Source organism: Carcharodon carcharias, chromosome 12, assembly GCF_017639515.1.
Source record: "Carcharodon carcharias isolate sCarCar2 chromosome 12, sCarCar2.pri, whole genome shotgun sequence".
NCBI classification, from domain to species: domain Eukaryota; kingdom Metazoa; phylum Chordata; class Chondrichthyes; order Lamniformes; family Lamnidae; genus Carcharodon; species Carcharodon carcharias.
Genome location: NC_054478.1, coordinates 55,993,950 through 56,011,119, shown reverse-complemented (window position 1 = coordinate 56,011,119; position 17,170 = coordinate 55,993,950). Strand labels below are relative to the sequence as shown.

Sequence of the window (17,170 nt, the reverse complement as noted above, 5' to 3'; positions counted from 1 at the left end):
GATAGGTCAGAAAAGATGCAAGATGAATGTCCTAGGCTGAACTAAGGTGATGTCGAACATAGTAGAAGCTATTGATTTTGTTTCCCCATCTCTGTAGACATTAAAGCCATTACTCTCTCACTCTTTCATCCTGGCTCTTGAACTTAAGGGGGCAAAGTTAAGAGTGCAAACTTTACTGGATATGGTGGACAACTGGTTTAGTCATTCACCACCAGATTTGGCTGTACCACAAAGCACTATTCAGTCCTATTCATGTCTGCCAAAATTGTTCGCTATTTGAGGGTCATTCTGGAATGCAAAACTAATTCCCAGCTTCTATTCCCCACTGCAAACCACCTTCTTAAACTCTTCTCCCCATCTCTTCTGCCCTTGCCTCCAAGAAAAGTCCAAGGAGCTCATGGACTTCATTGTCCCGAAGGCTGAAGCCATCCCATCTGCTGCTTCTGCCACTTGCCTCCTTTCCCCTAGCCCACCAGGCCAAGCTTCCTCTAAGAATCTTAGTACTAGCCCTGAACTTACATCTTCCTCCAGTTTATCCCTCATGCCCTCGCAGTAGTCACCTTGCCAATGAGAACCATTTCTTTCTCCCTCAACCCTCTTTCCATTAAACTTCTGACTATCCAACTTCCTTTCCTGGTTCCCATGTTAACTAATATTTTTAATGGTTGACTCTCCTCTCTTAGCTATCAGCCATCATCATCACTCTTCTCAAAAAAAGCCTTGGACACTTATTCTTGTAAACTGCCACCCCATCTTCAAGCTCCTTTTCCTCTCCAAAGTTCTCAAACATGTTGTCTCCTCCCAATAAATATCTGTCTGTTCTGGAACTCCTTGTTTGAATCTCACCAATTTCTGCCGTTGCTGTAATCTAATACAGTTCTTATCAAAGACATAAATGACATACCATGTGTTAGTATACATTAAAGGTACCTCATAAATATAAGTACTTACATTGTAGCCTCCTCCAATCCTACAATTCTGAGAACTCTATATTGCTCCAATAACCTCTTGTGCACCCCTGACTTCCTTTGCCTTTAGCTTTCTAAGGGGTTCTAAGCTCTGGATTTCACTTCCTAAATCTTTCTGCCTCTTTATCCTGTCTTTCTTCTTCCATGACTCTCTTTAACACCTATCTCTTTGAGCAACTATCCGAGTGTCTACCTTTAGCTCAATGTCAATAATTTTCTTGCCTGAGCATATTCCTGTGAAGAGACTTGAGACATTTTATTACATTTTCAGCACCATATAAATGCAAATTCTTCTTGTTGTTATCTGACCTTAAGTATAGTGCCTTTGGCTGAGGAGCACTTTCTGTTAACACAGAGTATCAAGTTGCAAATATTTCCATTCCTCGGACCTTCTTCTTATGTACAAGAATATAAGCAAACGATACCAAAGTAAGAAACCCATGATTTATGTGGAAAGGTACTATAGAAAGACAGTTACAATTTCCTTCAATTATTTCCAAGATACTTTTTTTAAAAGAGGAAGTGCTGATGACATAAACTAAGTGCTGGCTTGCTCGGGGTTAACAACTTCCTTATTGCACAGAGTCAGTACGTTTCACACAACTGAATGTTCAACTCTGGATGGTTTGCAGGCAGATATGTTAAATATGTTTGATCAATCATTAACCAACTTTCTGACCATGTTTATGGGCTATGTCATAAAAGAAATTACATAGAAGTTAAATACTATGGCAGTAATATAGGAGGGTTTTATTATACATTCAAATCTTGCATGTAATATTCATACTGGCAAATTTTTAATGTATTTTCTGCGCTTTGGATATGTCCAGCTCTACGACAGACCTGGTGAGGTATATTCCAGGTGGCCAATTAGCTGAAATGAAAAGGACTATAATGCAGGTAAGAGTGAGCCAAGAGACATGTTTGTGCATGGTGGTACCCTCCAGGTACTAGGAAAACAATCCCAAAATAACATCCTTGCAACACATTCCTGTTTTTACATTTGAAGTTTGCATAAAAAGTAAAAGGTGATGAGGTTAATTTGGTAAATTAAAGTGGGGGGGGGGGGGGGAGAGAAGGCAAGTTCACAGAAGCGCAGCAGTATAAATTGGGAACAGTTTCAATTCTGACCTCTTGGGCATCCCCAATTTCACTCTCCATCACATTAGTATTTCACCTTCAACCATTTAAAAAGTTCTAAGCTCTGGAATTCCTTCCTGAAACCTCTGTGCCTCTCGACCTCTTTTTTTGAGCTCCTCCCTAAAACTCACCTGTCTTTGACCAAGGGTTTGGTTACTCTTCCCAATAGTTGCTTCTTTGGCTTGCTGTTCATTTGTTCCTTTATTCTTCCTTTAAACACTTTTAGGATATTTCTCTACATTGAAGGTACTATATAAATGCAAGTTGTCATTGTTGTGGGAGACCAATAAATAGGAACATTGGAACTACTTGATGAAAAACATCAAGGTCCATCTGGTTCAATTTAGTAGTCACATGATACAATTATCTGGTGATGACTAATCACAGCTATCCATTTGTATATAACAGACCTAGACATGACAAGAAAAACCTGTGGTGGAAAAGCTTTGGCAACTATTTTAACTAAGACACCTGTCAAGCATGTCACACTGACTACATATCTGTTCTCAGGTTATTCATCTGCAATATTGCAAGATTTTTTTGAAAGAAATCTGTCTAATTTGAGAAAATATTAAGTGTTCCTTTTTTAAATTGATGGCAATTTTGCACAGGGGTGATATATTTTATAAAATACTCTAAAATAAATTGAATAATGGTCAAAGTAATTCACTTGCATCCAATAGGTTACCCACTATACTCCGATGTCTATACTGCTATTAAGGACATAAGAAACAGGAGCAGGAGTAGGCCATTCGGCCCCTCAAGCCTCCCCCGCTACTGAACAAGATCATGGCTGATCTGCCCTAGGCCTCAACTCCTCTTTCGTGCCAGCTCCTCATAGCTCTCAACTCCCCAATATTTCAAAAATCTAACTCCTCCTGAAATACTTTCAAAGATCTAGCCTCCACAGCTCCGAGGTAGAGAATTCCAGACAGTCACTACCCTCTGAGGGAATAAATGTCTTTGCATCTCAGTTTTAAATGAGTGTCCCCTTATTCTGTAACTATGTCTCCTACTTCGAGATTCCCCCACTAGTGGAAACATCTTCTCAACATCTACCCTGTCAAGCCCCCTCAGAATTTTGCACATTTCAATAAGGTCACCCCTTATTCTTCTAAACTCTAATAAATAAAGGCCTAACCTGTTTAGCCATTCTTGCTAAGTCAACCCTTTCATCCCAGGAATCAGTCTAGTGAATCTCTTTAGAACTGCCTCCAATGCCAGTATGTTCTTTCTTAAATATAGGGACCAAAACTGTACACAGTACTCCAGATGTGGCCTCACCAACACCCTGTACTGTTGTAACAAGACCTCCCTATTTTTAAACTCCAACCCCATAGCAATACAGGCCAAATTTCCATTTGCCTTCTTAATTACTTGCTGCACCTGCATGCTAACCTTTTGTGTTTCATGGCATAAGAACATTCAGGTTCCTCTGTACTGCACTTTTTTGCAGTCTCTCTCCATTTAAATAATAGTCTGCCTTTTGACTCTTCCTACTGAAATGCATGACCTCACACTTTCCTGCATTAAACTCAATCAGCCAAGTTTTTGTCCACTCACTCAATCTATCCATATGCCCTTGCAGATTCCTTAGGTCCTCATCACAATATGCCTTCCCACCTATTTTTGTATAGTCAGCAAATTTAGATACATTACAGTCTGCTCCCTCCTCCAAGTCATTAGTATAGATAGTAAATAACTGAGGCCCTGGGACTGATCCTTGTGGCACTCCATTAGTTAAGTCTTTCCAACCTGAAAAAGACCCATTAATCCCGACTCTCTATCTTTTGTGTGTTAACCAATCCTCAATCCATGCTAATACATTACCCCCAATAATGTGAGCTCCTACCTTGTGCAATAACCTTTTATGTGGCACCTTATCGAATGCCTTCAGGAAATCCAAATACATTACATCTACCGGTTCCCCTTATCAAGTCTGCTTGTTATATCCTCAAAGAACTCAAGCAAATTTGTCAAATGTGATTTCTCTTCCACAAAACTATGTTGACTCTGCTTGATTGCGTTAAGCTTTTCTAAATGTTCTGCTATTCTTCCTTAATAATGGACTCTAACATTTTCTTAATGACAAAGAGGATCAAAAGAGGAACCTCTGTACCAAGAGAGGAATTTAGTCTTAATTGCTTGCAGTGATTTTCTCCATCTTGTACAATAATTGGAAATAGAGTAAGGAGCAGCGATGGGTAAAGTAAAAGCATACCAGATAAAATAATTGGAAATGCTTCACTTTGATTTTTAGGGAAATAAATAGTGCAGGAAATAAACAAAAGACAACCTATAAAAAATAAAATTACCTAATTTGTAAATCGATGATCACTTGTCGCTTGTCCACTTGCTCAGTATACACTTTAACACCAGAGATTTTAGGTGCCTGGAAATGGGAAAAATTAGAGTATTAGCAACAGTCACATACACCAAGCGTCCCTTTACTGTGATGCCTAGCAAGAAAATAACATGGCAGGATGGGTACACATGCTCCTGCCTCATTTGCATTAAGGCAATAGGCCGGTGACTTCATTGGGAAAGCATTGGAATTCCTATGGCTATGTAAAGAGTGCAAGAGATCTGTTAAAATAGAATCCTGCTTTTCCCTGACCTTTGTGCCCAGGGCAATAAGCACTTCCTGGGGTCGAAGGCCAATTCAGTGCCATTAGCAGAAAGTGATGAGAATCATTTACTAGAGTTCAGTTGACAAGTCCCCTCAAAAAATGTTAATTTGTGTTTTCAGCTGTTGTCAGATTTACAGTTGGTTTCCATTATTTTCTGTTTTATTTCATTTCCAGGATGTTTATGAAGTTAATTATGCACAAAGCACTGCTGAGAGTTACCAAGTACCAACATTCTACCTTGAACAGATTGCACACTTGCTGTTTGCCAATAACAACCCTTGAAACAGAGCAATAGGCCAATGAATCTCTCAGCTGGAGACTATCAGGAATAGCAACAGGTCGATTTCCACAATACCTAGATGACAGTCAGATAAATGGAATCCCTCTCCAACAAGGTGGTAGGTTGTCTTTGCCTAATCTTTTATAATCCAGGAATACAGCCTGCAACCTTTATTTTTTATTTGAAAATTTGGTCATTTTACCTTTGCTGCAGACATTCTACTTAGAAATTTCGACTCTGATTTTACTTGGAGACAGGGAGGGAGTGAGGGTGGGAAAGCCAAAAGAACAGGTTTACCTCAAATTTAACAGTAGGAGCTGATTAGCAACGTTTCTGTTTCCCCACTTTAGGCAGCCACATTGAAGTTGGTTGGTGGGGAACTTATGGCCTCTGGCCCCATGCCACAGATGGGGAATAGACTGGAGGGATCAGAAAGATGTGCTCGGGGGAGGGAGGAGGCACTGGGGTTGAAGGAGAGATTAGTGGTCAGAGATCAGGGAAAATCAGGGGCCATGGGTGGGGGAGATTGGAAGGGTCAGGTTTGGGAAACAGAGGCATGGAAATTGGTGAAGCAGGTAGACTAGATCCAACAGTTAAGTGGGAAGGCACTTACTTCCTGGATCCAGCAGTCTTCACCTCCCATGTAAAAGGCACAGGGAATCCAGCCAGCTGGGTTTGAATTTAAAATGGTGGCTAATTCTGAGGCAGACAGCCTTATTTAAATATTTAAATGACAAACGCACCTCCAGCGAGCGAGTTGGCTGCATTCCCACCATACCTGCACCCCCCCAGCCCCACCATCTTGCTTCCTTTAAAACCAGAAGTTGGAGGAGGGTTTCAGATTTTTAACATTTTTACCTCCTGACCAACCCAAACCAATCAGTTTTGGAGGATTATGGTATAAAATTGCCCCAAAATTTCTAATGGATTCCCTAGAAAAGTCTTAAATGCGCCTGTGTAAATAACGAGCTTCTGATTAGCACCTTCAGAGAGAGAAAAGTTCTCCCTTTCCCAATGTAGTTTTAATGTACACAATCAGCAAGAGCTGGTTAAAATATAAAGCATTTGTTCTCTCCTGCCTCTTAGAAACTCAAGCACCAGAAAAAAATCTTGGCAAATAGAATGTTCCACAAGCTGCTTCTGACATAAATCACCAGAGCTCATTTGGTTTGGAACCACTGGGCAAAAATGGAGACTTCTGAAAAAAAGTACTGCAGCTGGAATTGTATAATAGTCAGCAGTTCACCTGTGGATAGCTTACCAAACAATAAGAAGCCAAACTATTTTCAACTGACGTTGCATTAATTAGTGCAATTGTGGAGCACACGTATCTGGGGATGGAGTAACTGATTACCCAGCTTTCCAGAGTTATTTTCCAAGTTACTAAATTAGTGAATGTATTCACCAGTGGCATATTTGGATTTATTTAAGTGTTATGCAACACAATCCCTTGAGTTAGGTTCGTTTAGTATTTATAAAACTGGCTAAAAGCACATTAAAATGAAGTGTGAAAGAACAAATAAAGCAGAACCAATGGACTCCGAGCTCGAATGATATTTGGCAAATTACCAGGACAGCTGGTAATTCCTTGAATGGATCCTGCTGTGAAATGTTTTGACCACTGAGAGGATCACTGGAAACTGCTATGAGCAGGTCTCACTGTCCTAATGTCTTCATATCCACAGTGAGCAAGAATAAGATGTTCTGATCTATAATTGTTGGGTACCTTTTATGGTTTATGTGAAAGGCTCTACAGATGAGGAACTTCAGTTATGTAGATTATGTTGGAATGGAGGCTCTTGTCCTTGTAGAAGAGAAGGCTGAGAGGAGATTTGATAGAGCTATTCACAATCATGATTGGCCTGGACAGAATAGCTAGGGAAATTTTGTTCCCATTGGTGGCAGGATCGAAAACCAGAGGTCACTGATTTAAAGCGATTGGCAAAGGAAGCAATGATGACACGAAGTAGAACTTTATTTTAAATGTAGGGAGTGGTTAAGACCTGGAATGCACTGCCTGAGATTATAGTGGAGACAGCTTTAATCATGGCTTTCAAAAGAGAAGTGGATTATTATCTGAAAAGGAAAGATTTGCAGGGCTATGGGGAAAAAGTAGTGTAGTGGTACCAGATGAATTGTTCTTGCAGAGAATCAGCACAAACACGAAGGCTGAATGGCCTCCTTCTGTGCTGTAACCATTCTAAGTAGATGCTTTATTGACACTTCTGATTAAAAATACAAGCAAGCTAAGAGCAACAAAATCAACTTCAGAAACCATTGCAAGTACAGAATGTGCTTTTTCAAACTAGCAATTCACAAGTTTTTCTTTAAACAAAATTGATTTCATATTTTGGTTATGATTGCTAGATATTACAAGATGCTTTCAAATGTGTCCTTTAATTCAAGGTGAAATGGAGTAGGAATGGGACCTCGTACGGGATCTGCCTGCAAACAAGCTCATACGATCTCATACTGAGTCTGCCCAGAGACAAGCGCATGTGGCCTGTTTATTATGGAGACGGAGGACAGAGTTTTGCAACTCCTCCCTCTGGCAAGAACTTCTGGTCCCGCCAAAGACAATGGAGTTTTGAACAGCTCACCGCATTTTCTGCCCCCCACCCCCAGTGTGATGGGGCCATAAAATTCCATCCTGAAACTCCAATTTAAAACTTATTCAAAGTAAGGTGCAAGCTTTAACACCTGAAGGAAGAAGCGGTAATACTGCTGTCCAGACTCTCAGGGCTGGATTTTTGCTACTGAGGCAGGTAGCACAAGTCAGGAAATTTCCTGACCCGACAGACCTGCCTCAGTGGAAGGTGCTCACTTGACTAAACTTTTCACTCCAGGGGAGCAGAGAGTTGGGGCTTGCCCACAACGCCCCCCCCCCCCTCCCCACTAGAAGCAAACTGGAGGCAGCCATAAGGGTGGCCAAGTGCCAAGATGGGCTGGTTAAAGGTCTGCCTTAGTTCTCTGGGACTTTGTCTCAGTTTTTTCATTAAATTTTAGGTGCTCTAGCCCTCACCCCTCCATCATCTCACACCCAATCCCCATGTAACATCCATACCCCATGCCAACTCATGCCTTCTCTCATCCCCATGGCCCCTTATAGCCCACATGCCAACTCTCACACCACCCTTGGCCCTTGTCAACTAACCCAGTATCCACCATGGGCAGACCTCAGGAGCCATGTTAAAATGAAGTAAAATAAAGTTCTAAAAATGTAATTCGGCCTTCGCTCTAATAAAAAGCTCCCATTTGTGGTTAATCTCTCATAAAAACAAACTTCTCTTCATTACCCCACAAAGATAGCTGATTCTTTAACAGCCCCCTTGATCTATCAATCAAATGGTGAACGTAGAACCTCTCTGCTGAAATTTAGCTTTTGGAAATTAGCCAAGCATTCATAATGACATATTGATAACCCTTAGGGAAATGTCAACAAACAGCTATTGTAACTGGCACAAGAGTTTTTTTTAAAAACTTCTCAAGAATATTGGCAGTCTGTCCAAACAGCCCTGCTGAGTTTGGTTTTCCCTCATGTGAGAGTCACGGCCCTCCCTCTTTCCTCTGCTGACAAAAATGGGATCTGTCAGAAATGGGGCAGGATCTCCACATCCAGATCCCGCCTGCCATTTTGGAAGCTCCACAGAGTCTACATGACTCCATGAAAATTTGGTCCTCAGAGTCAGTCAGTCAGGCCAAGGGATTTGGGGGAAAAAGCTGAAAACAGGCACTGTTATGACAAGCAGAAGAAAAGGACTGCTTTAGGGTTAATTAGCAAGTGGAGTGCTGATGAGGGCAAAACCTCTGCTGGAGGAAACAAGGACTGTGGAGAGTTAGAAACTAAGGCATCATCAGAGGGTACCTTGCTACTGGTAGCCCATTCCATTTAGCTCAGAAGATTAAATGAAGGGAATTTTGTTTAAAAGGGCACTGGAAGATTTACCATGGTGGGGCAGGGAGAAGGGATCCTATTAAAGCCAGGAGGAGCTTGGGATTTTAAAAACAAGGCTACTTTTGCAAAGAGTGTGGTGCAGTGTATAGGCATGGTGTTGGGTTTTCAATTGTGTAAGAAGTTAGTAAGGAATAGTTTATATGCATTGTCTACTAAGTAATGTTTAGTAAATGTTGAATTTAATTTTTTACTGCACAAGTCTTAAAATGTGAAATGTTGTGCACATACTTTGCACTGGTCTCTGGGAAATACATATCTCTTTTTAAGGTTATTGTTCTCTACAGGAACCGTAACATTGAGTTTGATCATCAGGAGTAAATTTACAGATTATATGTACACAAATAATGTGGTAAACAACACAGTTTTAAACATGGAGGATCATGCCAGACCAACCACCTTAATTTCTTTGAGGAAATGTTAATCTAAGTCGGCTGTGATAAATCATACAACAAAAGCAAAGGTGGATAAATGGGACTGAGGCACGGATCAGCCATGATCTAACTAAATGGTGGTGCAGGCTCATGTGGCTTACATCTGTTCCGAACATTGTGTTCTTGTCCTCCCCAAAAATATTTAATAAAATTCTGCCTTAAAAATTCAGGGCAAACTTTGGGCAGAGATTTAAAAACTGGTTGAATGGAAGGTAACAATTGTACACATCACTGTGAGGATCACTCCTGGGTTCAGTTGTAGGTCACCTCCTATTCCTAATTGCATCAATGACTTGCTCTCCCCAAAGCAAATGTGGTGGTGAGGAGCATTTAATCAGGCGGGAGAATGGTGGCTAGAGATCCTACCACCTTCCTGCCTCCACCCCAATTAAGTCTGTGCCGGGAAGACTAGTGGATGGCCTTCCTGCCCTGCTGATTGAGGCACTTAAATGAACAATTAATGCTTACTTAAGGGCCTCAACTGGCTGTTGCTGGTATTAGTGCATGGCTCACCATGCAAGGAGCTTGATAATAGGGAGGTGGTGACATAGAGGTATTGTCAAACGATCAATATTCCAGACACCCAGGGTAATGCTCTGGGGATCCAGGTTCGAATCCCACCACGGCAGACGGTGGTCCACCAGAGTCACTAGTCCAGCCCAGGAGGCAGAAAGAGGCAGTCTGAGGCTCTCGTCAGCTCTCCAGCCAGAAGCCGAGAACCCGTCACCTCTATAAGATTCCAATTTTGATTCAAAATCAGAGCAATTTGCTTAACTTTGCAAACAATACCAAACTATAAGATGCAGTGGAATCGAGAGACAGAGCCAGGAAACTGCAGGACAAGCTAAATAAAGTATATGAGCGGACTCAAAAATAATGGATACAAATTTAAATATAGATAAGAGTAAAAGTATTATACATTGGAAGGAAAAATGGGCAACTTAATACTTTATTGAAATAGCACTGAAATAGTCAAGTATGAAGGGGCCTAGGAGTCATTGTAGACTCAATATTCAAGTTGTCCAGAGCAGTAATGAACAAATCCAGTCTAATGGAGGAGACGGTGGCATAGTGGCAATGCCATTGGACTAATAACCCAGAGGCCAAGACTAATGTTCTGGGGACAAGGGTTCAAGTCCCAATAGCTGGTGGAATTTAAATTCATTTAATAATCTTGAATATAAAAGCTAGTCTCAGTAATAGTGACCATGAAACCATTGTCGATTGTTGTAAAAACCCAACTGGTTCACTAATGTCCTTTAGGAAAGGAAAGGAAATCTGCTGTCCTTACCTCGTCCAGCCTGCATGTTACCCCAGAACCGCAGCATTGTGGCTGACTCTAAATGGCCCTCTGAAATGATATGGCAAGCCACTCAGTTCAAGGGCAATTACGGATGGGCAACAAATGCTGGCTTTGCCAGCGTCGCCCACATCCATGAAAGAATACATTTTAAAAATGAATTACATAGACAACTGCATAAAGCAGGCTAGAAGTCATTCTCAAACTGTACTGTGCCCTGATCAGACTGCAGCTTGAGAACTGTGCTCAGTTCTGGTCACCAAACATTGGAGGGGGGTGCAGAGAAAAGTCATAAAGAAGTGTTAGAGATTAGAATTGAGAAACCTGGAAAGGAAGCATCCACAAAAATGTCAGAAATGGGCCCCCTCAACCGTTCAATGCCAAGGCTGATCACTATTCCCATATTCTTCAATACTCCAAAATCTACTGACCTAGTCTTTAATAAACTCAATGACCGAGCATCCACAGCTCTCTGGGTGCCAAATTTCAAAGATTTACAGCTCTTTCAGTGAAGAAATTTCTCAACACAGTCCTCAATGGCTGACCCCCTTATCCTGAGACCATGACCCTATGTTCTAGATTCCCCATTCAGGGGAAATATTTTCTCCACATCTACGTTTTTATATGTTTAGATTAGATCACCTCTAATTCCTCTAAACTCCAGAGAATATAGGGCCTGTCTATTCAATCTCTCAAAGGACAATCCCCTCAGCTCAGAAATCAATCTAGTGAACATTTGATGCACTCTCTCTATGGCAAGCATATCCTTCCTTAGATAAGGAGACCAAAATAGCACACTTTACTCTCGATGTGGGCTCACTAATGGCTTGCATAATTGTAATAAAACTCATTAACTTTTATACTCCAATCCCCTTTGTAACAAGAGCTAATATACAATTTGCCTTCTTAATTACTTGTTGGACCTGCATGTTAACTTTGCGATTCATGTAGAAAGGACATGCAAGTTCCTCTGAATGCAAACATTTCCAAGTGATATTAAAGGTTTACAACATATAATATGATACTGCTTTACATTAAAACAGTAGGAATAGGACAAAGGGATACTGCTGTTATTGTCAAAGGCAATATCAGAACTGACATTAGAAGTTTGTTCCACAGGCAGAGAGTGATTAACATTTGTCTTCCAAGCAGACTGAGAAAACCCTGAAATCATTGAAGTTCCAATTGGATGGAACAACGTGAGGGGTGGGGATTGGTGGAGAAGTGGGGTGCAAAGAAGAGTTGTTCAGGATGGATGAATAAAGATGGCCTGAATGGCTTTTCTCAATAAGTATCTTGTAATCTTGTGATATTGAAAACGAGAAGCTAATTTTATGATTCAGCAGCAATTGTTTTTCCAGTCCACTAATATAATGTTTCAGCACATCTTTACATTCTCAGGTTTTGTCACTAAGTATCTTTGCATGGCTGGAAAATTTGCTAACTACATCAAAATACATTTATGGCACAGCTTACAAGTCAGAAATCTTATTGAATAGGAGACTCAGACTATAAAAAAGTTACCATTTTAATGAACAGTCAGGAAGGGCATGACATTTTCAGTGATTTTTTAAATCATTACAAAGCCACTCACCTAGTTCATTCTCATTAACTTGTAAGTGCAAGGAAAATGCTGTCCTGAAGTAATCATCAAAACAAATTGGATGTTCTTCAAATGACCCACTCAATCTGCCAGATTGTTCGATTCTTGTTTCAAGAAACTTACTGTGAGACCACTGTATACCAGTTACAAAGACTCAATAAGACGACAATTTAAAAGAAAAAGAATAAATGAAATGAAATTAAAATTCATTTGAAAACATGAGCCTGAGTCACTGATGGCGAAATTCCATTGATATTTGGGTTTCACTGCCATTAGTCAGAAAGGTCATACTGCAGCAGCATTCATTACAATAGCAGAACTCTGGAAAAATAGGAACTAACCAATAAGAATATAAACTGAAACAAAAAGAAGAATTCAAAGTGTCAATGTCCAGTAAACCCATTTTCAAATTATTCAGCCACTATGTCAATGGTTATGTGGGCATGTATATGTGGCTATGTGCACACACCAGTGTATGTTCAATCTAGGAATATATTTTGTGAACATTGAGAGGAATTGAAAAGGACAGATCTCATAATATCAATAGACGTACATATCAATGAACTGAAAACTCATTAGTAGCACCATGCTCAGGAAAGGCATGAAGATATTACAAATTTTAAAACTATATTTATAAGAAAGACACAAAAGCTTAAGATGGCGGCAACATATGTAACTTGTTAGGCATTTGAACCATTAGACAATAGAGTCTGTGGCCAATACCTGATTAAATAGAGAACTGAATGACAGAATCTCAGTCACTTGCGAGATTCACACATCTCATTGTTTAAGAATAGGCCAAAAGCTATAGACAATCGGTTTTGCAGATGGCTCATCTCCATGTTTCACCAGTGATCATAGAGACATCGAATCTCCATGGGTTGTAGATGAATATGAAATGTATCTCATCGACCTTTCATTGTGTTTGGATGAGTAGCCATCACAATACAAAGAACTCTGATGTCTCAAACTCTGCAAGTATGAAAAGTCATAACACAGGATGTTTACTGACCCAACACACCACCTTATTTGGGAAAGGATTTGGGACTTGAAAAGGTAAGATGGGTAAGGCAGCAATGTTTGTTTCCTGCTTTTAAAATCTAACAGCAGAAGCTGTTCTGAAACAGATACCATCAGAAATACCATTTAAGCCATCAAACCAACTGCAAGACAACTATGCAGTCAAGGTAATATACAGCTATATATTAAGCCTTCAGTCTGTCCGCAAGCATGACCCAGACCTCCCTATCACTTGCCATTTCAACATTTCACCCTGCTCTCTTGCCCACATGTCCATCCTTGGCTTGCTGCATTGTTCCAATGAAGCTCAACACAAATTGGAGGAACAGCACCTCATCTTCTGACTAGGCACTTTACAGCCTTCCGGACTGAATATTGAGTTCAACAATTTTAGATCATGAACTCTCTCCTCCATCCCCACCCCCTTTCCGATCCCCCTTTTTTCCAATAATTTATATAGATTTTTCTTTTCCCACCTATTTCCATCCATTGTTTTATCTCTACCTTTTGGCATATTTCGATCCTTTCCCCCCACCTCACCCCCTCTAGGGCTATCTGTACCTTTATTATCACATTCCTTAGATAATATCACCACCTTCAACACCTCTTTGTCCTTTTGTCTAAGACATCTTTTGGTTATCTCCACCTATCACTGGCCCTCTATCCAGCCCTACCTGTCCCACCCACGCCCCTTAAACCAGCTTATATTTCACCTCTTTTCTATTTTTCCTTAGTTCTGTTGAAGAGCCATACGGACTCGAAACATTAACTGTGTTTTTCTCCACAGATGCTGTCAGACCTTTTTCCAGGTAATTTTGTTTTTGTTTTGGATTTCCAGCATCCACAGTTTTTTGCTTTTAATATACAGCTATATCTCGAAAGTGGGAGAAGAACTCTCCCCCACCAATCTGTTCCAACTTCAAATACACATGGCAGCCAACCTCCAGGTAATTCAACTACAAGAAGCCCTGCAGCTTACTGAGGATCCTCTGCTTTTACAAGACCACCACTCCAACTAAAGCATCAATTCATCCAAGAAATTACAGGCCTGCTACAAAAAAGACTGAAATAATTCCAGATTGTAAATTGTATTGCTTTTTTCTTCATCTGTATCTAATGTTGTTTGTGTGATAGTGTGTGTGAGGCATCACGTTTTAAACCTCTGAGGCAAGTGTGAGATAAATTATATTCTTTATTTTTAAATCCATAAAAGCTTGCTGCTGCAATCATTCAAAATGGGACAAATCATTCTGAGAGTAAGAAAACAAACTAATCTCACGCATAAAATCACTTCGATCATGGACAATATTAAAACACATTCTGACTGTGACAACAGCCTAATGTATGAAACATGAAAGGTGCAATCATCACAGATTTGCACTAAGTGAGGTAGTGGGAGTGGAAAAGGATGCTTTACGCGCTGGCCACAATGGCGGGTTTTCACATCGTACCATCCCCTTCCCGGCGTGTCCTGCCTTATTAATAATGCATTCAACACTCCAGATCGCTGGCAGGTGGGCTCAGATTTGCCTGCCATGCTGTGACCTCAGCACTTCCTCGCTCCAGGCACCATATTTAAAGCGCACTATTCATGTCTTGAGACCAGCACTGCTCCGGGTGACAGATGGCCCTGAAAGCAAAGATAACAGTAGCTGGGCACATTGGAAGGCCACTGCCATATCCTATAGCCTCGGTCTAGCTGCAGATCCACCAGAGTCACCAATCCAGCTGGGAGGCGGTGGCAGCGACCATCGGAGCACAGGGGAGGTCAGTCATCCAGTGCAGAAAGAGGATGAATGCTCTCATGTGTTCCACCAGGGCAAGCGAACTACATCATCGCTCTGCACTCTCACTCTCAAACCCATCACACACCCACAGGGATCTCACACCACAAGGACAACACCATTAATTCTCATACACACCCTCACATCTCTGTCAGGCTCATATCCTCTGAAGCTCACGTCCTCATCCTGTCCATTGTTCCACTTACCACACAAACATTCCACACAGTGCCACGCATCCTGTTCACATACTCTCCATCTGTTTTGATGCAGAAGAAGCTGCCTAAACAGCAGGGAAAGGTCCCAGGCCAGTGGGTGGAGTGGCCCACATTAGGCTCCTCACTCACTTTGAGGAGCATGCCATCGCACTGACTGGGGAGGACGTGGACCGTGCCTGTGGCGATGGTGAGGTCAGCGCCAAATACCCATGTAAGGATCCTGCACCACATCACCTCTCTCTAAAGGCAACTGAGTGCTCTCTCTCTTGCATTTGACTCAGCTGCCATGCACTAATTATCTAACAAAAACAGAAATTGCTGGAAAAACTCAGCAGGTCTGACAGCTGTTGTGGAGAGGAAGACAGATTTAACGTTTTGAGTCCGTATGACTCTTCATCAGAACGATGAATGAACGATGAAGTAGAATCATCTCTACTTTGGTTCACGGGGAGCTCTGCCAAGTGACCAGCCAGTCCCTCAGCTCCATCCAAGTTTGCACCTCCAGTCACGGGGACACCTTGTCCATTGAAGAGCTGGAAACGAGCAGCCTGGAAGACCCGTCACAGCGTTTACCCACACCCTCCAACAGCGCAGAGAGACACATCTCGGTGGGATCTAGATCTAGAGCAGGCTCAGGTTCACAATCTGGTGGTCACCACGTGGACATGTGTCTGCTGCAGGAGGAGGCAGTTCAGCCGAGCTCCCTGGCACTCGGGGGATTGCTGGGGAAGAGGCTTCTGTGAGGGTCCGAATCAGATGACGAGCCTGTGGATTTGGCCTTCCAAATCATCATGGAGAGTCAGCAGAAGATGGATGAACATGACACAGAGCTGTTGGATACCTTCAGCAGAGTGGCGCGAGAGCCAGAGGAGTGCTTCCACTTGCTCTCTGATTAAGTGGTGTCCACATGTGCACATATGGAGGTATCTATGGGAAGGATGGAAGGTGCCATGGAGACCCTGGGTAAAGCAGAATGCGGAAATGCACATAGACTTGCACTCCATCATGTTCGCCATGGGTGTGTTCCTGCAGTAGCAACATGAGTGTGAAACGGGATACTTCACATTCCTCTAGGTGCGCCTTCCCCTCAAGAAGTCAGTCCAGGGCCCTCAGGCACCCAAATGGAGGAGCAGCTGCAGCTGGACACCCCTGGGTCTTCCTCTCAAGAATCTCAGAGCCTGTCCTCTCCTTCCAAGTCTTTTCCTGTGGCCCCCTTAAACTCATCCTCTGTCACCACAGAGGGAGCAACTGGTCCACAGGAGGACAATGAAAGCAAGTCAGGGCCCTCAAGGCCTCAGCTCTCCAGATGACAGACACCAAAGCCATCAGAGGCAACAGGGCCAACCATTACACAGGCTGTCTCCATCCCTGCTGCAGGTGTCAGGGCAGTGCCTAGAAGAAGTGGTATACCTAGAAAAGTTAAGAAATTCTGATCACAAGTGGTTGCACAGGTGAACACATTTTGTTGCTTCATAATCTGAAAATATATTCACTTTCACTGAATAATGTGTAATGCTGTCTTTCAGCTTCATTGACAGGCTTCGCAAGTCCTCCCACTGCATCCCCCACCCCACCCCGCACCCCCCCCCTCCCCTCCCCAACTAGCAGTTCAGCTGCACGCAGAAGGACGATGAATGATTCTGGAGGGAGAAACGTGTGTATGTGTGACAGGGCCGTTCAGAACCTCGTGCAAGCACTCTCCCACACACGCGGAGTCTTCATCCATCACACTCATCTTACGTTCCCGCACATTTTCACAGCTGCATCTGGGGTTCTCTTTCAGTTGTCCATCTGAGCTGACCTGCATCTCTGCCCATCCACTTCATGTACTCCCATGCAGCACC

The 17,170-nt window shown here is 42.1% G+C and overlaps 1 protein-coding gene across 3 annotated transcripts in view; it reads right to left on the bottom strand.

Moving 5' to 3' along the window:
* The window catches only part of LOC121284785 (extended synaptotagmin-3-like), a 137,078-nt gene that overhangs the window by 90,983 nt on the left and 28,925 nt on the right, over positions 1-17,170 (bottom strand). For all 3 annotated transcript variants that reach the window (XM_041200434.1, XM_041200435.1, XM_041200436.1), the window contains one exon: positions 4,424-4,500. In XM_041200434.1, the coding sequence (XP_041056368.1) occupies positions 4,424-4,500 (77 nt within the window). The remainder of the gene's footprint in view (positions 1-4,423; positions 4,501-17,170) is intronic.